The 24,929-nt window shown below is 41.4% G+C and overlaps 1 protein-coding gene across 1 annotated transcript in view; it reads left to right on the top strand.

Annotated features, from left to right (window-relative positions):
- LOC147690172 (cholesterol 24-hydroxylase-like) overlaps window positions 1-24,929 on the top strand; it is a 275,267-nt gene that overhangs the window by 113,484 nt on the left and 136,854 nt on the right. The window contains exons 5-6 of the mRNA XM_086937765.1: window positions 15,603-15,689; window positions 24,529-24,667. Coding sequence (XP_086793891.1) covers window positions 15,603-15,689; window positions 24,529-24,667 — 226 coding nt within the window. The remainder of the gene's footprint in view (window positions 1-15,602; window positions 15,690-24,528; window positions 24,668-24,929) is intronic.

Here is a 24,929-nt window from a genome sequence, read left to right on the forward strand (position 1 = left end):
AATGCATGACGATGTCGCATGGCACTGTAGTGACCGCAAAACATATAAAGTACATAGTGTCATGGAGAGATAAATTATAACAAGGTCCCTAACTTCCAACATTTTTTTACCCTGTGACTTTTCCGAGAATCAAGAGAATCAATCTAGAACTTGTTAACAGGAAGCAATGGTGGAGTGTTGTTACCACGTTCAGAAAAGGCTCCATAGATTGGCCAGTTTTCAAAAGAATGTATGCCCTGACAGAAGGTCCCAAAAGTTCAACAGCTTCTCAGTCAGCTTTATCTCTTAACATATGACTTTTTTTTTAATGCAGGGCAGATCTTTCTCAATAATCTTTCCTGGAGACCCATACACCCCAGTTTCTCTAATGGCCCTTCTATATAACATAACCATTGAATAGTATGACCTTTGTCCTAAGAGAGATAGTCTGTGATGTTTGCATGGCTGAGATCTAACTCAGTGCTTGACCAGATTTGAAACCATCTAACTAAAGGTTAAAGGGACAACCTATTGGAGATCTATTCCAAATCCAGCTCTTTGTGGGCAATAAATGTAGCTTCTGACTTAGGAATCGACAACACTTTTCTTATAAAGTTGTATTCCACTCTCTGGATCTCTCCCCAGTCCCTATAACCCCATAAATCACTTACATAGCTAGTGATGGATAAACACTTTGCCTTATAAAATTCACCATCGCCTGTATGGGCTTATCCCCCAGTCTTTTTGCAAAATCAATGACTGAGTCAACTTATCAAGCCAACCAGTTTCTTTTAACCCTTCTTTGTGGGGCCCAAGAACCATTCTTATCAGAAATAACCCCAAGTACAGAAAGGTAGAAACTCTAGTCACTCCTGGTTTTCTCAAGTATTTTTTCTAGGATGTATTTTCATAACCAATAGCCATAATATGGGAATTGGAGTAAATAGTGCTCATGTCTAGGGAAGCAATGAACTGTATAAAGGAGTTGGTAAGTCGCTGGAGGTCCATCGCTGTTCTAGCTATCAAAACAGCATATATGAGTGCAGGGATAAGCTGCAACCTCACCCGAGGAATATCTTTAGAAGCCAAATACAGGGATGGGCCTAGTTAGCTAATATATAGTGCCAATAAGAGTGTGGCTAACATACAGCCTTACCATGCCTGATCCTTTAAGTACTGTTATTGGAGAAGACAGAGACCCATTCTGGTTAAATCTAACTACTGTTGTGAGGTCCTGATGGAGTTCATGGAGAAATTTGACAATATTGTGAACAAACCCTAGATCAATCAGCAAGACCAATCATTTAGCTCTGGTGACATGGTCACAAGCTGATGATAAGTTCATAAAAGCTAAATAGATCTGCCCTCTTTTGGCCACAGTGTATTTGACAGTAATCAAATGAAGGTTGAAGCTCTGATCAAGTGTACCTTTCCCCTTTCTGAACCCATGATGAAGACAGGAGATTACATTGTTTTGTTCCAGCCAATCAGATAGTCTAGTCAGAATTACCCTGCCAAGGCCCTTAGCCATCAAATCTATGAGGGAAATTAGCCTTTAACACAGAGGATTGGACCTATCTCCCTTTCTGAACACTGGGATAGTTACACACCTCAGCCATGAAGCAAGGAGACCCTTCCTTTAGGCTGGATTAAACACTTGCATGCAAATTGTAGCCCAGACCAAGGGGTTGTGTTTAAATAAATTGTCAGGGACCCCTTATGAGCCTGTCAGTTTATACTTAGCCATGGTTGCAATGGCAGCCAATACCTCATCCTCTGTAGAACAAGAGGAAGGATCCCTCCGCAATGATCCTGTGGGTGGTGCTGAGGGGACCTCCAATCGACTACCATAAATCCCTTAGAAATGTTTTATCCATACATCCAGGGAAATCACACAGGCTACTATACTATTTGTTACTCCAGTAAAGAACGGGAGATGAATGATTTCCCAAAACCTGTTGCTGTGTTACAGTGCAAAAGATGACAGGCTTTCTCTTTAATTTCTGTTTTCCGAGTTAAAACGGCATGTGTAGTCATTTCCTCTCCTTGTTGTCTCTGCCCTGTCTCTAGGGATTCTTTTTAATACAATTAATAGACTTTGATGGGCCTTTGAGCCACTGGAACCAAACCATGTCTCACCTACACTAGCTCTCTTGCTACCAGTATCCCTGACGTTATTAGCAATTTGATGGATTATCCTGTTAAAGGTGCTTATAAAGAGCTCATCATTTGTGGTATCCTTCATACACAATTGAATGTCATAGACACAAGTGGCATAGAGGGAGTTAGAAAAGGAAACAATAGTGACCTTGCTCAATTCTAATCTATGCCCATGATCTTGTGGTGCATTGTCACCATTACTTGAGCCGTGTTAGAATGGGAGAACTTCAAGGCCTACATTCAGGGGTTGTGATTTAAAAACTCCTCAGGAGTACGAGCTGCATTGCATGATCAACTGCAAAGGGTATAAACCGATATTTAAAAAATTATTACATCTGAATCTAAAAGACCACAACCAATACGCAAAAGGAAGCAGCGCCCTGACATTCGTAAAAGGCTATGTCTGCATGACTACAAAGTATATACTGACCACAGACACCCCAAAGGTGATAAAAAAGGCACACTACTTGCAAGACTTTCATGCACAGTCACACACTGTGGTGCCATCAGAGTTATTAAACACACCAGCGGACATACACTACATGCCCAAGCCAAAATTAATGGGTTATTTACCTCATATTATAAACATCTTTACTCAAGACCAATTGAGGGACAGCATAACGATAGATGTATACATACGTGAAGATCATCTGCGACAGCCAAAGGGCTGACCCGGGTACCCCAATTTCTTTGGAATAGATAACCATGGCTATACTATAATGGGCTACATTTAAAACAATTAGCAGGTATAGTATTGCATCAGAATTCCACCAGACATATCAAGGGAAACTCTCTGAGAGCCTACTTTACATTTATCTGATGGCCATGCTCCCCACAGTGACTAGGGAGGCAATAGTACTGGTCCTCCGAAGAGATGATCACAATCCCTTATCCAGGACTTCGTACTGCGCGCTGTTGATGTTGACTTTGAACTTCAAAATGCTAGGAACATTGACCTCTAGAACAATGCAAAGAGTGCTACTGGATTTGGTACATCTGAACCAGAGTGGGTTTATCGTATGGTAGAGGGACACACCCAGAGGGTTTGGAGACTTAGCTAAGATGACACTTCCAAGCTTAAACATAAATCGGCTCTGAAGCACTACAATAGCCATTGTAGAATTAAATGAAAACCTTTATTGTTTAGTTAGTTAATACCACAACAATTTTACAATGATACAGTTATTAAAAGGATAAAAAGGGCCCCAATGTGGGCACCCATGTTAGCCAATGAAAAGGTAAGGTTATACAGTAAATGAGGAGCCCATTTTTAGGGTCTGTGTTTAAGGGTCTAACCCCTAGATGCATCAACATTGTCATTTGCGATTCCTTAATTGCGAAAAATAAGGAATCGCAATTAAGGATTCGCAAATGGCAATGCATCATTAATTTCGCAATTTTTTGGGGATTCGGTAAAAATCGCATTTTTTACCGAATTCCAAAAAAATTGCGATTTCCAAAAAGCGAATCCGATATTCCCATTCATTCCTATGGGCTGAAATGCCCATAGGAATGAATGGGAATTGCGAATTCGCAATTTAAATTTGGAATGCATCAAAGCCTTTCAAGGGTGGAGAGGGGGGTCCCACGGACCCCCCCCTGCACTCATGAAATGCACTTTTACATGTGAGTTACATACACACATGTCCTAAGGACATGTGTGCCTGTAACGTACACGTTTAAAAAATGCATTTTCATGCGTTTTTAAACATTTTTCCAAATTACCACGAAGTTCAACTTCGTGGTAATTTGCATTTGCAATTTTGGAAGTCGCAAATGTTTTAGGGATGATGCATTGCTGTTAAGGAATCGCAAATGTGCGATTCCTTAACAGCAATCGCATTTTTTTGGAACTCGCAAAAAAAGCGAATTCCAAAAAATGCTTGATGCATCCCAGTAACCAATTTAGGAAGTGCAAAAGGCCGATTTATGCGAATCGCACCGTTTGCACTTCCTAAAACGGTTGATGCATCTGGGCATAAAAGTCCAGTGACATTGTAAAATGGCCAGTGCCACTTTCTTTTCTGATCAGATCACCTTGGCCCATAATGGTCCCTAAACGCTTTTAAGAATAGTCAATGAGCTCTCTAACACTAGCAGGATTGCTTCTGCATCTCTACTATCTCAGGTTCAATGTGAGAAATTAGTACTTTTCTTCGTTAGTAAAGGGAAAGATATTCAGCTATCTCTGTTGAGGGGAAGAGGAGATTTTTCTCAGACTAATATCTCTCTGTTGCTCTTTGATTTTGATGATTCCGTTTTAGTTGATTCTCCTGCTATCCTCCAGACATTGGTCCTTAAACACATTAAAACATCCATGAATACAATCTCTTTTATAAACTATATGAATAAAGAAGAGAAAGAAAACCTTTCATAAAATTCTTTAACATGTACGATTCATTAATAACTCCGCTTATCTGTGCAGTCAACATTTCATCTAAAAAATCTCTTAAAAACTCCAATTGTCAAAATTGTTAAAAACCTTTTTTACTTTGAGCATAAACCTCCCCTTAGCATGTGCTATATCCAAAGAGTGCATTTCTGTTAACAACTCCACAGCTTCTACCAGGTTTTAAGAAAATTGGACGTAAAAAACATTCTGTGCTGTGAGAACCTTTAAACAATCCAATAGTATTTGAAAATTGTCACATGTTGTACCTAGATTACAGGTGCATTTCCCCTTGGAATCAACCATAGCACCTTTTATCCTGTTGTTAGCATAGCAGTGGTTGATTCTGATCCTTAGCCTTAGTTATTAATTTCCAATCCAACAATTGGGTAGTACATCTTTGTGCGGGAACAGTTGTTCATTTTGCCTTGATTGGACCATAAAATACACAGATTTTTTCGACCCAAGATACTATTGATCGTGGTCTCATTATATTTCTTTCCCTAAGGCCCTGAGTTCACTCACTCAATTTGTAGATTCTGTGGGCCCAGCTTGACTCTCATGTCCCTACAAGCCTTTGTTACGATTTCGCTTACTCCCTTTGGCCACTTTAATTCACTCCGCAGTATTTAATTTTTGCACCATTGTGATATTTTGTGCTCCTCTTTTCAGCCCAGGCACTGCCAGAATCATATTATCGTCATGTGTGCCATTATATCTCAAAATACTACTCCTGTCTCCATTCTTACTGCCTGGATCATCGAGGACATGGGTAGGGATAAAATGTTTTTTAAGCATTTCCCCTCTTCAATGTCCCAACCATTTTTCCCACTTACATAGAACAATTCTGCTCATATTGGAACTGGGGTGGAATCATGGCATTATAAGCTTTCAGTAGGGGTCTATCTGACATTTCTCCATAATCTTTGTTACATTTTTTCAGACCACTAACTGAAGCGAGGGCCGTTACTCTCAAAGCATCGAGGCGGGTACGCCATTTTAGAGATTTCTGGAACCGCACCCCTAAATACTTGTATTCATTTACCATCTCTAACTTTGTGAAGTCAAAAAAACTGCTACATTTTGTCATTTTCTTACCAAAGAAAAGAATCTTAGTTTTCTCTATATTTACTACAAGTTTTTTGGAGCAGCAATATTCACTAAACACATTCAACTTTCTTTGCAGACCAATCTCAGTTTGGTCTAAAATTCCAAGGTCATCTGTATAAAGTATGCATGCAATGTGTTTCCCATCTAGCATATGGCTGGCACCACGAGCCACCACCCAAAACCGACGGCTGATAGGCTATAAATATGGAGAAAAGCAAGTGGGCCAAGACACACCCTTGTCTTAACCCATTTTCGATTGGGAACTTCTGCAACAAGGTCCCCTCTGTATACAAAATAACCTGGGCCCAGTTACAACTATGTAGCCTTTGGAGTAAATCTAGGAGACTTTTAGGAACACCACACCTGGTCAAAGATTCCCTTAATTGCTTTCCGTCCTCCAGATCAAATGCTGCCCGGAAGTCGACGAAGCAGCAGAACAACCTGCCACCTTGTTCCATCAACTTCCGCGCTGTTGACCCTGTTCAGGGGGCACATTCTGATTTACTTCTACCCATTATGTAAGGTTTTCCAAAATTATTTTTGCAAATACCTTTTCGCCCACATCTACTAAGTTGATTAGTCTACAGTTCTTCGGGGCCTTTAGTTCCCCTTTTATGTATTGGTCTGATAATTGCCCCTTACCAGTTTTCTGACATCTCACCTGAACCAAGTATACCAGCAAACATTTGTGAGAAGAATTCTGCCCACCAATCTAGCCGGATCTTTATAAGCAGTTACAGGAGGCTATCTGGGCCAGCTGCTCGGTCAGAGTTAATTTTTATATAATTTGTTTAACATTACTTGCCGTAAAGAGGGCCCTAATGTCCTTCTCAATACCTGGCCAACAAGAGGTTCTCTGACTCGCTGGTTCAACACAGTTACCACATATTTCTCTCAAATACCTCTCCCAAGTGTCTTCTGCCACCACACAATTTAAAGACCCCTATACCTTACCAGAGCCTTCTTGGACCAGCTTCCAGAAAATGTTTATATTTTTTTGTTCTATTTCTGATAATAGGTTTCCCCTGTAGCTCTCTAGGCATTCTTTTGTTATTCGTAATGACCATTTTATATTTGTTCCTTAGTTTCTAAAGGCAATGGAACAACTCTAGATCATTTTTTACCCTGAGTCTTTATCCCCTTTTCTTATACATGCTTTTAATTTCTGGCATTCCTCATTAAACCAGCTCTTCTCTTTACACTTGTTTCTCTTTATCTTACGTTCTCCAAAACTGTTCCTTTTTATTTCAACCCGCAAACAATCAGCCATTTCGCAAATTACATTTCCAAACCATTCTATATGATTAGTATTGGCAATATTTCCTTATATTTGACACTGATGGAAGGCAGCCACTTTTTCCATAGACTCTTCTGACATGCGAGTAGTAAGCAGTGTAAGGTAGTTTGTGGTATACTTTGGACCTGTCTTTACTTGTGTCTTTGTCACAATCTATAACATCTGGTTCTCCTAGGGATCCCCTTCCCCTGCCAAGCTTTATCTTTAAGATCTGGACACCATGCTTCCTCCGGTAAGACTCCTTAATTGTTTGTTGCAGAAGGGCTCCCTTCCCCAGGTATGGATGCATTCTACTGTTCTTCCTCTTCTGAAGAAGTCCAGCTTGAATCCCACCAATTGATCTAATTATAGACCTGTTTCCTTTCTCCTACTCTGCGTAGAATTCTAGAAAAGTATGTAGGTATACAACTCTCTGCTTTTGTGGAGTCTCAGTTTTTTTTACATGACTGCTCCTAGATGAGGGCGAGATTGCAGGTCTGATTCTACTAGATCACAGGGCTGCCTTTGATACTGTGTTCCATGACACGCTCATAGGGAGACTGACACAATTAGGGATCCAGGGAATAGCTTTGGCTTGGTTATCCATCTTCTTGAAGAGTCAAACTTTCTAGGTTTACTCAGGCAGAGCTTCATCCATGTGTCATGATTTTACCTCTGAGGTTCCTCAAGGATCCGCTCTGAGTCCAGCATTTTCTTTTTATATCTATGTGTGCCTGCTCGGCAGAGCTGGTGGAACGCTGTGTTCTCACTTTATTTCCCTATGCTGATGGTGTATGCTGATGATATCCAAATCATCTTTTCATTATCATCCACTTTGAAACACAGCTCTGTGTCTTTGAACTCCTGCTTGACTCAAGTAGCCTCATGGATGAATAACAACTTGCTGAATGGTAAGAAAATTGAGGTGTTGGCCCTTGGAAAGAACCCATGCCTCTGGGTACCACAGCATTGGCCAGCTGTTATGGGTGATATCCCTATCCCTGCTTCCAAAGTCAAGAACATAGGGTTCTTGGTAGACAATATGCTCTCCATGAAGCCACATGTGGCAAAGGTATGTGGATCCTGCTTTGTTACTTTGAAATGGCTACGAAAATTAATCTGGATTTCCCCCATATCTACCCAAAGAACTTTCCTCCAGGCTCTCCTTCTATCTTGCCTGGATTATAGTAACATCCTCTACCTGGGGCCTGATACAGCCTCCATGAGACATCTGCAGGTGGTGCAGAATGAGGTTGTAAGGCTGATCTATCGACTACCAAAACATGCCTCAGTTACATCTCTCTGCAGCAAGCTTCACTGGCTAGGGGTTGAAAAGTATGTCCAATTCCAGGCTTTGTGTTATGTCTTCAAAGCAAAGGCAGGGATCGCCATCCACCATATCAATGGTCTGATAAAACCGCATTAGCCCACGCGCTATCTGCATTCCATCAACCTCACCTTGTGCACTGTCCCTTAGATTAAACGTACTCCCATGGTAGGTCGCTCTTTTACATTACTAAGCTTTGGAACACTTTGCCAGAACACCTGAGATCTTGGCCACTTTTTGTAACCAACTAAAGACGTGGCTGTTTTGAATCACCTGAGCTGTAAGAAACTTTATCTATTGCTAAAAGCGCTGGAAAACTCTGTGTGTGTAGCTGTGTGCACTACATAAGCATTTTACCATAACATAAGTTTTTTTAATGATATAATACATTGCAAACTGACTGATATGATGGACTGGGAGTAGCTGTTTAAAATCCTTGGACAATAAGTTTTGGAGCTTAAGTCCAAGCATGGATTCAATCATTCTATGCAAATCCAAAGTCCTATTGTAAATTAGGGAAGATGTTCTCAGAACCATGAAGGTTACAAAGATGGATGCCTGCAGTCCCTCATCTTGCTTCCTCTGGCCATCTAGCCACTCACCAGCCATGTAAGGAAAGAGGGTACATGGCAGGGGTTAGACAGGAGGGAACACTCGCACATCATCTTTCAGTACACTGATGATATCAAAATGTTCTGGAGGACCTTTTGCATGCCTTCAGAAACCTGGGGTTATTTTGAGAGAGCCTTTAGTGTGAAAGTCAGTAGAGCTAAGTTGTATCTATTTCAGTTGAGGGAGATCGGTGAGCGTGCTATCACAACAGAGTGATAGCCACAGACCTTGAAATACATGGCATTTAATATCTACTGGGAAGCAGAGGACGTGTGACAGCATCACCTTTTTCCAAAACCCAATCGATGCTCTGGCTCATGCCAAAGCTCTGCTAAAGTTGCAATGTGCAGAATACAGAATTGTTCATACAGTAATGGTGCTTATATCCTGCATGCTTTACTTGTTTGTGAATATACCAGTGACAATGACTAGGCCCTTTTTCCGAGACTTAAAAAATATACTAATTGACTAGTTAGCATTATAAAAACTCTTCATAGCCACCAATCAAGAACGCCTTGGAAGACCTGATTTTGAGACCTAATCCCTGACAGTACTACTCCAATGGGTAGGTGTTAGAAATTGGGTTTTTGGTTGGCTAGTGTATGCACCTAAGCCAGACAGAGCCCACCACTCTAGTCTGGGTAAGAAAGTCACACATCCAAGATAACCCTGGCTCATCCATTTGGTAGCTTGGCAGAACAGTCAGGCTTATCCTATTGGCAATGTTTAAAGTGTTTGCGCAACACACGCATACCAATGACACAATAAATGCACCGCAAAAGAGACTCCTCACGGTATTATATAAAAATACGGTATCTGTGTTGCATTTAAAAATAGACCAAAACCAGATAAACAATAATCACTTTGCCAACTTGGCAATTGTCATAACATCACATTCAATGCAATTAAATAGACACTTATATGTTGCATATGTCATAAAATCACTATTACGGTACGTAATATGTATCTCCTGAAAGAGTACTAGTTATCCTGTCAGTATAGGGCATAACCACAACATACATCTTCACATCAGGGCATGAATATGAAGCAGTTTAGGGCAAATTATATGAATCACTGCATGGTACCAAAACATCATTAAAGACCACATTACTGTGCATATTTATGCAGACACATGGTATTGTCCTCGTTATGCTAACCAGTTTAGGGTATAAAATGACATATACCAATACCAGGTCATAAAATGCAGCAGAAACATATAACAGTGCTCCTGCGCTCTTCTGAAAATGTATACAGTAATAAAGAGAAGGCTACTAGGCACAGCAGCACTGGCATGCCTATTATAGGTAACGGGGTAATTTATGTAAAATGAAACACTCACAGAGCAAGTAAAAAACGGACAGGGAGCCCAACTGTATGTCCCAAGCACACGGTGGACACGCACACTGCCAGGAGAAACAGGGTGCCTCACTGGGCCCCCCATGCAGGGAGCAACCGAAGGCAGCGGCTGTGAGTGGCTGGTACAACTACTAGTCACCCAAAGCGAATCGTCTTGGCCCGGGAACCCTGGAGGTCTTCCTTTGACCTGGGCGGTGGCTGCATCAATTGGAGCTTTGTTGAGGGGGACTGGGAGCATGCAACACAATTTCTGCTCCCCAGCGCATCCGGGAATCAGTACTGCCACTTTGTGCAAGTCGCGCTGCGGTCAAGCCCGACAGTGAAGGTGAGGCTGGACCATGCATGGCGGCACCTGATGCCCCAAAGTGTCTCACCATCCTCAACCTGGAGGCAGGCCAAAATGTAATTGGAGATTACTGGGGGCACATAAGCAAGAATGCAGGCACCAGGCCAGCAAAGCAGCTGGTAAAGTGGCACTACCTCCTGGTAGCACAGCAGTTCCATCTGGCTAGGTGCAGTATGTGGAGCCAGCAGCGTCTGGTTACAAGTCCCAAACTGTGTGTACAAGCATGAGTTCAGAGCCTCTGTACTTATACTCAAAATGTCTTTGATGTGGAGGTAACTTCAATCAAACTTTAGAAGTGCGCAACAACCCCATTCAATCTGAGCCCTGGCTCTAGACACACTACAGAGGGGTGGAGACAGGATTGAGAGAGGACAGGCACAGCCCAATTCAGGTGTCTGATTTATTAGGTGAGCAAGCTGCAATTCAGGTGTCAGTGACCACTCCTTCGACCACTCTAGCTTAGGAAGACCCATCAAGATATGCAGGGCCCACCTCAGCTCCCTTTGTGACTGTCTAGAGTGAATGCACAAACCAGATCCCTGTTAGTCTAAACCAGACGTTGATTGGAGTTTGCTGCAAAGCACAAAGAGTCATAAGCATACAGAAATGCCCACTTTCTAAAAATTGCATTTCTAAAATAGTAATGAAAAATCCACTTTCACCAATAAGCAGGACTTATCAGCACTATTCCAAAAATACCAAACGGGGTATTTCTACACCTTTCAGATCAGAAATTACCACTGAACACATATGAGGGAGTTCCCAATGCAAACCTATGGGATGAGCAGGCCTCACAGCAGTGACAAACCAAATAGGCTGTTTGTCACTACTAGGACATGCCACATAATAAAAGCACATGTCCTACCTTTTACCTATTGAAAGTCCCTTACATGCACTGCCGAGTTCCCAAAAGAAGGAACATAATCCAATATGCATCAATATTAGGCATCAAATGATATACAATTTCATTGATTAGTTTGTTTAATTAGTTTGAGAATTGCTTTATTCAAGAATGATCAAAATGTTCATGATGCGTAACTTTTTATTTGCAATATATTCATTCATCTATTAATAGGATGCTTCATACAAATTTCAGCTCATCCCAATGCATTTTGGGTTTCTTCAGCCCTCATCAGGGCATGTAAATTCTAGAAAGAAACAATGAGGTGAAGTGAGAAAATGTCTGTTGTAAAAAGGGGAAGCCCATCGCCAGACATCAAGTGTCAAAACAGTGAAAGCCTGGTCAAGGTGCTGCAAACCCATGCCATGAAGTGTAAGTACATGTAGTGACCAGGTGGTCGTTTCCAACACTCTTGATTATTTGGGATTTTACTGGCCAGAGTGCCCACTCATAGTGAACGGGTAGTTGATATATTGCACCTTGTTTGGTCCCCACATGCTTCATTGGAATGAGCGCACTGTGACACTATATCTCTTATAATTATGAATGACCTCCCACACTACATGTACTCATAGGGCTATAGGGCTATCTAGGGCCTACCTTAGGGATGACCTATATGTAGTAAACGGTGAGTTCCAGACTTGGCAAGTAACTTTAAATGCCAAGTTAATGTGGCAGTAAACTATGCACAGGTTTGAAAGGCTACTAGTGTGGGTGGGGCAACCAGCGCTGCAGGCCCACTAGTGAGATTTTACAGCCCCTGGGTATATTGGATACCACTGTACAAGGGATGTACAGGTAATCTAAATATGCCAAACTGACGTAGACCAATCATACCCAAGTTTAAAGGAGAGAACACAGGCACTTTAGCACTGATCGGCAGTGGTAAAGTGCCCAGAGTCCTAAAGCAAACAAAAAACTGGTCAGAAAAAATACAGGAGGAGGACAAAAAGATCGGGTGTAACTCTGCAAAAAGGACCAGGTTCAATAGTAGGGAAATGGCTGAGCCCAAAGTCAAATCTAGAAGCAAAATATGTACAGGCAAATCCAGGGAACATCTCAGTAACTAATTTGCTGTTTGGCAGAAATTCCCACTCAAAACCACTCTTGGTACTGCTACAGATGGCCGAATAAACCTGAATTAGACACTAAAAAATGGTCTCCTATTGGAAACTATGGAGCAAACTTGGGCTCAAACGTGCTGATACCCTGGCCACTTGCAGAATATGGAAAAAAGCAATGATCACTAAAGTAGGGCAGTTGTACGATATGTGAATCCTAATATCATTTGCAGAGCTCAAGGAAGAATATAAAAAACAATGGGAAGGGTTCTCACACATGCAGCCCTATATAAAGCCACAACTCAAATGTACAGTTATTCCCGGGATGATTTAGAAACAGACAACGTGCTGCCAATAGTATTTAGATAGAGAAGGCAATGCCTTATGGTAACCTGGCAATATAAGACACTAGGGTAAAGGAGCTGGGATAGCCTGAGGAGAAGTGGGACAGGGGCCTAGTTGAAGAACTAACAGGAAGGGAATTGCTTGCAGTTCTCCAACACACCTATGATGTCTAGGAATGCTAAGTTTAAATTGATTCAGTTCATTTATGTAACACCAAATTTATCTAACACCCTAACACATACATAATATGTACCCAATAATCCCACACAAATGCACCATTCAAAATGGAAGATAGCGCTCTTTACCATATGACCTGACCATATGACCTGAGCATGTCAAGTAATATGAAGCTACTGAAGGTGTGTTACTACCCATGTAACTCATCTGACTGAAAGACAGAATCTGTATAACCATAAACTCTGCCTGTTAAGAGGTATGGCAAGTCCAATGGCAAGTTTATAGCCCTTGTCGTGTTACTAATTGAAAGGACAAAACCCATCAGTTGGAAGCCAGAAAACACCCTAGATGTAGCAATGTGGGGTCTGAACTTTGTAAATGCGTACAAGCAGAAGTAGGTAAACATGAGATTTAAGAGCGTCAGAAAGGAATGGAAAAAAACAGTCAACTGGGACTCATTGCTAATAGAACTAACTCTGAAATCTGATGACCAGCCTCCCTAAGAGAATGCACCCATAACATTCAAAGTGAAATGTCTTTTTTTGTTTGTTTCACCATTCTCAGCCCTAACCTACGAAGATGTATAGGATGCATTTAAGTGGGGTGACACTGTGGAGTCTGTGAGACCATGAAACAGGGTGTTACCAGCATCCAGAAACAAGAGGTGGCATCTAAACAGTTTTCAAAATATGTGTAGGGCAGTGGTTTACTGAGTGACTGACAATCATCCTTTGGTTCTTATGAGAGAATATGAACTCTGTTATTGAAAGTTCCAAAAAGTCTGCTTAGGTAGGAGGCCTTTTTAGAGTTGCAGAAGCCTTCTGCCACTTTTAATATCATTGACATTGACATATGGATTAGATTGCAGTATGTAGCTAGATCTTCCCACTCATCTCTGGAGTGATGGAAAGGTTCAGCTCCAGTGGCGGCTTTCTACATCTGGAGTCCCCAGGGGTTCTCTCATTCCTTAGTTGCAGTGGTGACATCTACGAATGGCATTGTGCAGGGCTTCCCCACACTCTTAATTTCTTATGATCATGTGAGATTGTGCAATGATTTATTAAAAGCCCATGTTATAAGGTATCATATCTAAGCAGATGACACACAGATGCTGTTCACTTTGAACAGGTACTTTGATATAGATACCGGGGTATTGGATCTATTGGTAAAAGAGATCCAAGGCTAAATGAAAGCTATCTCACATAGGTCAACCACAAATGGTTAAGAACCTACAGGAAATTCAAGCCTTGGGAGTCCCTTTTGACTGCACATTGAGAATGAAATGGTAGATCATTCTAGTTGGTCTGTCATCATATTCTCTATTGATCTCAGCAACAGCTCAGCCTGATGGAAATTTGGCCATAGCATGTGCAATTTTGGCTGAGCTTCCAGGGAAGCTACACAATATCTGCAAAGGAGGCTAGAGTTCTAGCTTGGCTCAATTACTGAGTGCATGTCAGTCCAACCCAAGAAAGATTACACTGTTTACTGATTGCTACTGAATTCCAACCATATAAAATTTCAAACCATAATGATTGTTTTTAAGTTCATCCATCATGATGGCTTTTCTCCCTGCAAACGTAAATGTAAATGTAAATTGATACTTGTATAGCGCACTACTCACCCACAAGGGTCTCAAGGTGCTTGTACAAATACCGCTGTGGAACCCATCCTGGCTTACCCTGTGAGGCGTCCACTCCTGGGCACCCCCAAGGTGGAGGCCAGGCATCCTTAGCATTGTGGGGGCAGGCATCCTTAGCCTTGTGGGGGCTGTTGTGGAGATTAAGCAAGCTATTGCCCAGAGTTGCAGAGTGGGACTTCATGATTGGAATAGGCACCGATGCGAGAATGATCAGGTCCGTGGAATTTTTGAGCCCAAGACCCGCTGAGGCGGGGAATTGAACCCTGGTCCTGGGCTAGACCTCTGCGTCAGGGTCTGCCGCTCCAACCATTGAGCCACACTTCTCCACTGAATTTTGGCTTTATGTTCCAAGTAGGACCTTGAGATCTCTAGCCCAGGTTGGATTGTAACTGCTAAGTTAGGGGGTATAATATTGAAAGTAACAGGAACCAGACAGCGAAATGAACTCCTCTGTACCTCAGAAGGAAGAAATTATAGCCTTTCTGCAAGACCTGAAAAATAATATTTTTATTTAAGGTTCTTTCTTGGTATGTCTGGCTGTTTGCCTAAGACTCTTGGAAATCTTTGAATTTAATGCACCTTGAAAATGTTATTTCGTTTTAGGTAGCTTATCAGGTGGCCCTTCCTCAAAAGTCATCATATCTTTCTGTGAATTAACAACCATACTCATGAATTCTCTTGCACCTATAAACAGTGATTGATAAACACCTCGGCTTCTGAAAAGTTATTGAGATTCACCTACTTGCCTAGGACCCCAGCTGCTGTCTCAGTCTTACATCTTGAATTAAGCACTTTGGGGATGCATTTTGGAAGGCACGCACTATTAAAGTTGCTACATCCATATACAGCTTAGGTGTGCACTTTAGCCTGACAATAAAATGTCTACCCAAGTGTTATAATGCTTCTTTTTTGTCTCTTCAGATGTTTAGGAAAAGGTTTGTTGACTTCTACGGATAATGATCGCTGGTACAAACAACGCAGAATCTTTGATCCAGCATTTAGTCGGGCGTAAGTGAGACACCTTTTTCAAACTAACGCCTGTTTGAAGCAGTATCTGGGGGAGGATAGAAGGAGAAGGGGAGGAGGAAGCAATCTCACTAAATGCATGATTTCAAATTTTAGTGGGTGAGAGACCAAAATGTTAATGAAATGATATTTGCTGCTTCTCTTAAATTGTTAACTATTTTGATTCTGATAAAAAAAGTTCTAACCTGAAAATATGGTAGGATTAAGGAAGGTTAATTTTCTTCTTTTCGAAAAATCACAAACATATTTATCTTCAGGAAATTCAGATTCTGCATCATGGTTACATAGGATGTTTCTTGATGAGCATATATGTTAATTTTAAATCATTCTCCGTGCCATACGTAGGTGGCCATTTACCGGCCGGTAACGGCCGAATTCAGCCGTTACCGACCGGTAAATGGGTTTTCTGATGTAGGGGTCCTATATTTTACTGATTCTGTAAATTTACCGAATCGGTAAATTCACAGAATCGGTAAAATACCGAATCAGTATATTTACCGATTCGGTAAATCCACATGTAGGTGGCACTCCTAAGAGATCCACAGGCCCTTAAGAATCGGTATTTTACCATCCAATCCTATTGGGTGGTAAAATACCGAATTCTGGTGTGCATGCACATCTGTGCATGCACACCTGTGCAATGTGACACACAGACATGCCCTTAGGGCATGTATGTGTGCCACATGGCACACAAGTCCGGAATTGGGGTACTAGAGGGTGTCAAAGTGACACCCCCTGCACCCTTGCTGAAATCGGTATTTACCGAATCGGTAAATACCGATTCGGTAAAGCCCATTGATTTCTATGGGCTTCAATGCCCATTGGAATCAATGGACATTACCGAATCGGTATTTACAGAATCGGTAAATACCGAATCTTAACAATTCGGTATTTACCGAATCTGTATTACCTACATCCCCCCCCCCCCCCCTCTATTTTACCACTTCTTAAATACCGATTCGGTATCATTCGGTATTTAAGAAGTGGTAAAATTTAATTACCTACATCGGGCCCATAGTGTTTAAATATGGGGACATACACAGCTCTCTAGTTTCAGAAAGTAGGCCTATATTAACTGTCTTACATATACTGTAATTGTGTGCATAGGTGGTTGATTTGGAAGACTACCTCTGTGTGGACACCGAGAGCCTATGAGTTTGCATATAAGCCAATGTGCTTGAATTAGCTTTATGTAGCCATTTGTATGTTGCAGTGAAATTGCAGACAATCGGTTTTTCTGGATGTTGATTGTTTTAGACCTCTCTGCTGCATTTGACAGAGCAGACCAAACCTACTACTCCACAATTTATAAATGCATTTTACCAATTGGGTCAAATATTTTCGTCTGTAATGCACCAGAAGCATGAGAGTGGAACAATTCCATACCTCAACCTATCAGGTCACATGTAAAGTCACAGATGTATTCTCTCTGTCCCCCCTTAAATATCTATATAGACCCCCCACCATCTCAATGTGCCTGCTATGCTCCGATCACCTTGAATTCCACTTCCCTCACAGACAACATAAAGATAGACATTGTTGTCATAAGATGTACCAACCAAATTGAGAAAGGCCATAAAAAAATGTAAGCATGATGGGTAATAGGAGCGTCAATGGGATAAAAAAACTGAAATACTAGTCATGCCTCCAGCATACCTCTTCAAAGCACCAAGCCCCGCTGGACCATCCATCTTTTTTGGTAGACATGTTACTATCAAAACGATAGCACTGAAGAGCTTGGTGCATCATTTCCTTACATCATAGGGCTAGGCCTATTAATAAATTAGGTTAGCATACAGGTGATGAAATCCTTCAAACATCTGTTAATGTTCCTTTAACTTTAATGTTCAGGCTAATATTGTATGTTTTTAAGTTTACCTATAATCATTTATTTTAATATTATTCGTAACTGTATACATTATATAATTATTTTAAAATAAAAACAATTAAATTAACATGTAATGTTAATGTAATAATAACAATGGCGTGTCAAGCTCCTTGGGCAAATTATCTGTTTATGGTTTGTCTGAGTATTAAGAGTGATCTTTTGGGACCTTTATTTATCCATAAGTGCAAGGTGTTAGTTTTGTGTGCCTATTTATGGTTGTCCCCATTCTGTGTACCACATGGTGGGTTAGTTCAAGAGTATAAATATCTGGGATGATTTTGTTGACAATCTGAGATGGAATAAATATCTGACCATCGAAGAAATACATTGTTGTCTGAAGTAGACAGTTTGAAATGATTTTATCTCAAATATGGCAGCTATTCTTTACAGCCACCAAGTAGAGTAATCTTGTACAAGGTAATCCTGCAAGCCATATGGACCATAGGTGTGGGCAATAGACAGATGGATTGCATGGGAAGGACTTGAAGGTAGAATTGTGAAATTTGTGCTTGATTCTCCAACAAATGCTATGATCCAGGTGTTAAGGTGGGAGTTGAAATTGGTAGCATGGAGTGCTGCGGTAGATGTGAGGGCCCTATGGTTCTATTTTACAATCAATAATGGACACCCCTAGTGAAATTTTCCTGGATGTATTGTCAAACGTTCCTGAGAACACCCTCAGACGCTGTGCAGAGAAAACTAACCGGCGTGAGGATCTTTCTGCTATTTGTGGAATATGAGATCAGTTATGCCTTTTCTGGTTTCCCAAGAGGGCCCAGATCTTTTTCCATATTTATTTAGAATTCCAGATAGGACCTAGTGCAATTAAATCTTGCGTCTGAGGATGCAAATAGATCTGGGGTGACACATGCCTGCGCTAAAAGTGCAAAATGCTAAGAACCTTGGTCAGTGTCCATTTAAGAGAGGTAAAGGATACTCAAACCTCAAATTATTGGTGGACTGTGTATTCTTCCCAGAAGAAAGGAAGAGATTTTTGAAGCCTGTTTTCTTAAAGTAAGGGATATGGTGGAGAGCCTTGGCGTTAAATCTGTTGTGTGGGTTGTGTCATCGAAATGTGGTCATTGCTGTAGGTCAATTCCTGCACAAAATTGTATTGCGCTATGCCAGGATTTCCCCAGCTAATGTTGCTCTAGATTGAAACCTGTTCCATCCTGGTGGCCAGATTTGGCTGGTGAAATGAAGCTTTTGATAACATGGCTCTTTTCCCCTTTCACTTTGTAGTAAGCCCCTTATTAGCTGTATTTGAACTATGCTGCACATTTTAGTAAAAACCATTGAATAGGAATCCAAGAAGTCAATTAGGCTCTTCCGTGGGTCAAAGATGGCTCTGTTGACTGTCTTTGCACAATGCACTTTAATGCCCAGAACCGTGATACTTTATTGATCATATTCCACAGTGGCTGGGCTAGACTGGTCCTGAGGTATGTGAAGCGCTCCGATACCTTCCGGTCAGGCTAGCGCTATATAAAACTTCCTAAAGAAAATAAAAAATATGTGCAATAACTTGATGGGTTGGACCTAATTGTGTGACAATTTGTATAGGATGCACTTTTATTTGAAAACCTTTTTTATAAACAAACTTTTTATGAATCTAATTGATGATGTATCGATGTATTTGGATTTCTATTTATTGGCAATTTTATGACATTTCTGTTTGTCATGTTTGTTGAATCTAAATGTGTGTTATATTTCTGTAAGAATGTATTTCTTGGAAATTAAGAATTTGACTGACTGGTGGGTTAGTCCAAGATATTTAAAGTACCCATTTGCTAGGTTTTTGCTGACAAATTCGGCATTGAGGTGGATCACAAATTAGTTTTGACTTTCTGGGTCTCTACTATGCACACCGCCTTTGAAAATATTTTCAAGATGCATTTCTGGTCTCTCATAAATGGACCTATCTGTATTGCGTGACTCACCAAACAATTGTTGTAGCTCAATACATTGTGGTAAATGTACATTTTCACATTTTTCTCACAGTCTACCCCGTCTTTTCCACGTGTCTACTTCAATCACTATCTCTCAACGCAAACACCTCTAAAACTACGGCGAGGGTAATTGAAATAAATTGGGACCTAGCTTGTACAGTGTATTTTCTTTTTTTTATTCTAGTCTTTTATTGAGTTTTAAGCAGTAAGAACAACAACATCCACACACTTGATGACAACAAAGATATCCCGTGCCACCCACCCTCTCCATGTGGTTAGGCACCCCATTACTTCTTTACACCGCTAATTAACCATTATCTGTGTGCAAAACTTTCAGTCACCTCGTACCTCCACTGACACGTTTGCATAACCCACTTGTTTACCAAACGGCTATGCAACTATCAGTCCAAGTCTTTACCATCACTGCTCATAGTGATCCCATTTTGTTCATATTGTTCTAATTTAGTCGCTGCCAAGTCCCAATGTAGTGAGCCCCCCTGTTTGTTTATTCTGCCTTGGAGTTTCCTATGAACCTCACGATCCGCTGTGATTAATTTTATCATCTCTTTCTCCCATTGCTTCATAGTCGGGGGTGCTGCTCACTTCCACCTGACTGCAACACACTTTTTTCTCAATGGTTAGTCCCAGTGTTATTATTTAGCATACTGTTTATTTTTTTGCTTCTTAGAGAACAAACCTAAGAAGCACATACGCATGTCACAGTACACATAAGTGTTGTCAGATCCCCAAGTTTTGTGGTTTTGCCTTGACAAAACTGTTGTATATGGCACATTCCCCCCACATGTCTACATACTTGCCTGTTACCATTTTACATCTGGGGTATTTATCGGCATTATCTGAATTTATTCTGTGCAGCAATGCTGGCCTGATATTTGATCTATGGATATATGCTCGTAATGTACACGTTGCAATCATGCATTACGTGTGACCAATTTGCAGTTGTTAAAACTGTGCACCACTCTGTGTCTTGTAACTCCTCCTCCAGATCCACGTGTCTCTGTGCTTCTGTGGAAGTAATGTCTTATACAGAGTGGAAACTAGTCTCCCTTCCCCAATGATACCAGCGCTTGAATTACCCTACGTGTTTCAGGTTCTCAGGTAAAAGCGGGCAATGTTTTTCGTACATGGCTGCCACATCAGCATTAAATGAGGAGGCCGTGGCCGCACCTCCCATTTCTCACAGACGATAGAAAATTCCATCAATATCCCCACCTCGTAGAGACTTTCAGTGCTGAATGCATTCCTCTCTGCATTGCCCCTCCCACACAGCGAGGTAACCTCAGACAAAACATAGTTCTCTATGGCAGTAGCTGAGGTAAATACTTACATTTATGACCCTCAGTCTTGGTCAAACTACTCCATAATGTGTTAGGGTGGTCCACATATTCTCTGTAACATTCTGTAGGGAACCCATCATCCCCATTGCCTTCCCCATACCAAAATCCCTAATGACTCTATGAATGTCCCTGTCAGTGACAGGGGAATTTAATATCTCCTTCAGGTCATGAGCTAGTTGTAGTATATCAGCTTCAGTGAGAAGCTGCTCAATGGCCCCTCGGTCTTCCCTCAATTGATCATCATATAGAGGGAGGAGTAAATGGCCTCAAATCATTAGAGGATTGATTCCTGATCCGTGACCACCTGGACCTCCTAATTATGTACAGGTGCAACTTCCCTATTCTCTTGATTGACCAATCATGCGAATAGTATTCCAGGCTCGTCCTCCTGTTCATGCTGCAGTTCACAGTAAGCTTTATGGTCATGTTTGCTTAAGCGTTCCCTAATGCCACAAAGGTGTTTTAGTTCCTCATTTTGGTTTTCCCAATCTGCATTCCTCTTGATAACCTGGTGATCCAGTGAAAGTATGCGTTCTTCGTGTGTTTTTATTGTGCTCATTAATGATTTTATAATCCATATGTTAAACCTATGCACCCCTCCTTATAGTAGCCTTGAACACTTCCCACAACACCACTGCTGACGTTACAGTACATTATTTTACCTGAAAATTATCCTGTATCATAAACCTGACTTCTTCGTATGTGGCATCCTGTAATGTGCCACCTGGAATTTCCAGTAAGCTCTAGGGAGGGCAAACATCTCTCCTGCAAATGTTATCAACAATAGTTTGGGACCTGACATGGTGTGATCCAAATATTGAACACAACTTATGCCTAACACATGGTCCGGGTACACCTGTGAAAAATCAATGTGAGAAAATGTGGTATGTGGTGGGGAGTAGACTGAGCACCTTCTACCATCCCTGTGTTTAAAGCACCATAGCTCAGTCAAGTTAAGCGTCTGTATATGTTTGTGTAGGGTTAAGGATGATCTGCACAGCTGTCATCCTTAGCGAGTCCTATGTATCTAGATGTCTATCCAGTTTACAATTAAACGCCTCCATCCAGTATTTTGCAGTTGGCAAAAGGGGCCATTAAAGTTATGATTTTCTAGAAAAAATCAGAGGAATTTATGTTGTGAGCATAAGTGTTTAATAGCAACAGGGGTTCGACGTTGAGATCCATCTCCTGGACCTCTATACAGATGCTGCCAACAAAGAAGCTTTCCCCACTGATCTCAACAGGGCTACAATTGTGGTTCTCCCAAAAGAGGATCAAACCAACACTAATTGTTCATCATACTGCTCAATCTCCCCGCTCAGTGCAAAAATTAAGATCTATGCTAAAATACCGTACTCGCTCTGAGACTCTAACAAGCCTTACCTCTCCTGATCTACTCAAGCCAATGCAGCTTTATGCCTAACCACAACACTCCCCAAAGTAACGCGAAGTGAGCAAGTGGCACTGTTCAATGTGAAGGGTCTGCCAAACCCATGCACACTCCTTCTCATAAACATCGAGAAGGCATTTGACTTGATTGAATGGACTTTTTCCTTAGGACTATGGGGAATATGGGCTTAAGTCCTTGGTCCAGGCCCTATGGGAAATTCCTTTAAACCAAGCCTACTACCCTGTAAAGGTCAATAAAGTGCTCTCTGACCCCTTCCTGATCCATAGGGGTCCCGATCCATAGGGGTACCAGGCAAGGATGCCGTCTTTCCCCAATCCTTTTTGCCCTAGCCATCAAACCCCCAGCTCAACTATTCTGATGCAGCGTACAAATTCAGAGATGAGACTATGGTGGACAGACCAAAGAAAGAATAGGCCTATATTTGGACAATGTCCTTATCTTAACAAATCCACACTTACTCAAGCCCTGGGCATTGGAGATATTTGCTGTGCATGAGGATGTGTCCAGACTCCAGATGAACGGGCCTCAATATCAAACCACTTAACAATAATATGAAACAGGACCTCAAAAGTAGAGTTGGGCCTGTTTCACTTATTGTGGAGGGTAGCCATCTTCAAAATTATGATTCTCTCTAGATTCCTTTTCACCCTTCAACACTTTCTGTCCATAATAACATTCCGCTGGTTTCAACATCTCAACGTCAGGATCCATAAAATCCTTTTGGGCAAAAAAAGCGGTACAATTAGCCCTAGATAATTGCAGACAATCAATGTACGACAGAGGGCAGGGAATGGCAAACATCAAACTGTACTACTGGGAATCCCACTTGACTGTAATAAATGTAAGGCTGACTGGGGGTGTGAGATGACCTGGCATGCAGACTGGAGCAGTCCCAGTTAGGTCTTGATAGAGTAATGTGACTCCTCTATGGCAACCCCATTTCACACAATCTTTCAAACAGGACAGCTGCTGGCCTCAGAATGTAGCCTGCAGCCCTGCTCTTCACCAGCCTCTACCAATAACCACCCAACTCAACCCTTTGCAATGTTAGGTGGCTTCAACAAATGCCCCACCTCTAGGGGTTTGGAAAACCGGACTGGGAATATGATCATGGGGGATGTCTGGCATCGGGGGGCACCTGTTCTCCTTACAAGAACTTTAACACTGATTCGCTCCATCACATGCACAATTTCAGAAAAAGCTGCAACTTCCCCATGCCTTGACTTACCAACTTGACAATACTCCTGAACTGCCTGAATACAATGCCCTTGAAGCCAGAATCCTCACTGACTGTCTGGGAAAAAGTGCAGTATTAAGTTCCTACCGTACACTATTAACCAAAGCCCCCAAAATGTTCCTAGACCTCAAGCATCAATAGGAGGAATGGGTGTTCTCCTTTGATGACACTAAATGGCTCTAAACCCAGATGGCACCAAAAGAAATCAATATCTCTGCAATACTGCGACTCACCCAGCTACGATATTTGTACATCACTTACTTTGTAACCCAGACAAATGTGGTGTGCTGGCACACACACTGTTTCACCCCCCCCCAGCTTTGGATGTCCACACACAAATGCTAATTCCTTCCATATGATCTGGGGGTGTCTCTGAATAACCAGTTTCTGGTAGAGGATTGGCAAAACATTATCTCAAGTCCTGGAATGACCGATTGACTTGACTCTGAGGGTTCGGTTACTAAGCCTGATGGAGACCATCGATGCGAACGACTAATGTTAGGAGTGACCACAATCGTGGCCAAATGAGACATAGCACGAAAAATAAAAATCCTCACAATATCCCACACTGCTGAAATTGTGGGCGGGGTTTAACTGGTGTGCCCAGCTGTAAAAAATATATACCAGGCTCGGGAATGCCCTGAATAATGTACCAGGTTTTGGGACAAGTGGTGGTCATTCAACAGGCTGGGAGATAGCTAATGACTGTACTATTATGGACTGTAGTGCCTGTTTCGCTGTATTTTAAAATATGTAAATTATATTCCGAGCAGAATGTGTTATAGGTTGTAATAAAAACAATGAAATTGATTTATCGAAACACCGTCGCCTAGCACGAATCAGTAGCCATCAGGAAGCTATTTAGAACTTGTTTCGCATTCAAGAAGAGGTAGTATAGTGTTCTGTATAGATATTGTTACAAATTAATGGGATTGACATGCTCCATGTGATTTAATGTGTATATAATTTACTATTCAGATACTTGATGGGCTTAATGGGAACATTCAATGAGAAGGCTGAGACATTGATGGAAAAACTCGAAGGACTTTCAGATGGAAAAACAGAAGTTAGTATGCTTGATCTGATGAGCCGCTTGACTCTTGATGTGATTGCAAAGGTAACAAAGTTTTTTCTACAATCCTGTAAAAAAAAAGTAAATTACTACCTCTGTTGCTGAATTCTTTCTCCCAGTGATTGAAGAAAACAGATGAGAATGCCAGAATTGTCATTTAATATTTATATCAAGTGTTTCATTTTGTCGATTGATCTCAAAAGCCCATTCTGACTCGCCATTGGTTCTTGGTCCACCACACATTCTCAAAAGGGTTTCTCAGTCTTTGTACCCTCTTTAAACTTTCTCTTGAGTCTAGTTCAGTGTC

The sequence above is a fragment of the Lissotriton vulgaris genome, chromosome 9 (genome assembly GCF_964263255.1).
Source record: "Lissotriton vulgaris chromosome 9, aLisVul1.2, whole genome shotgun sequence".
In the NCBI taxonomy this organism is placed as follows: Eukaryota; Metazoa; Chordata; class Amphibia; order Caudata; family Salamandridae; genus Lissotriton; species Lissotriton vulgaris.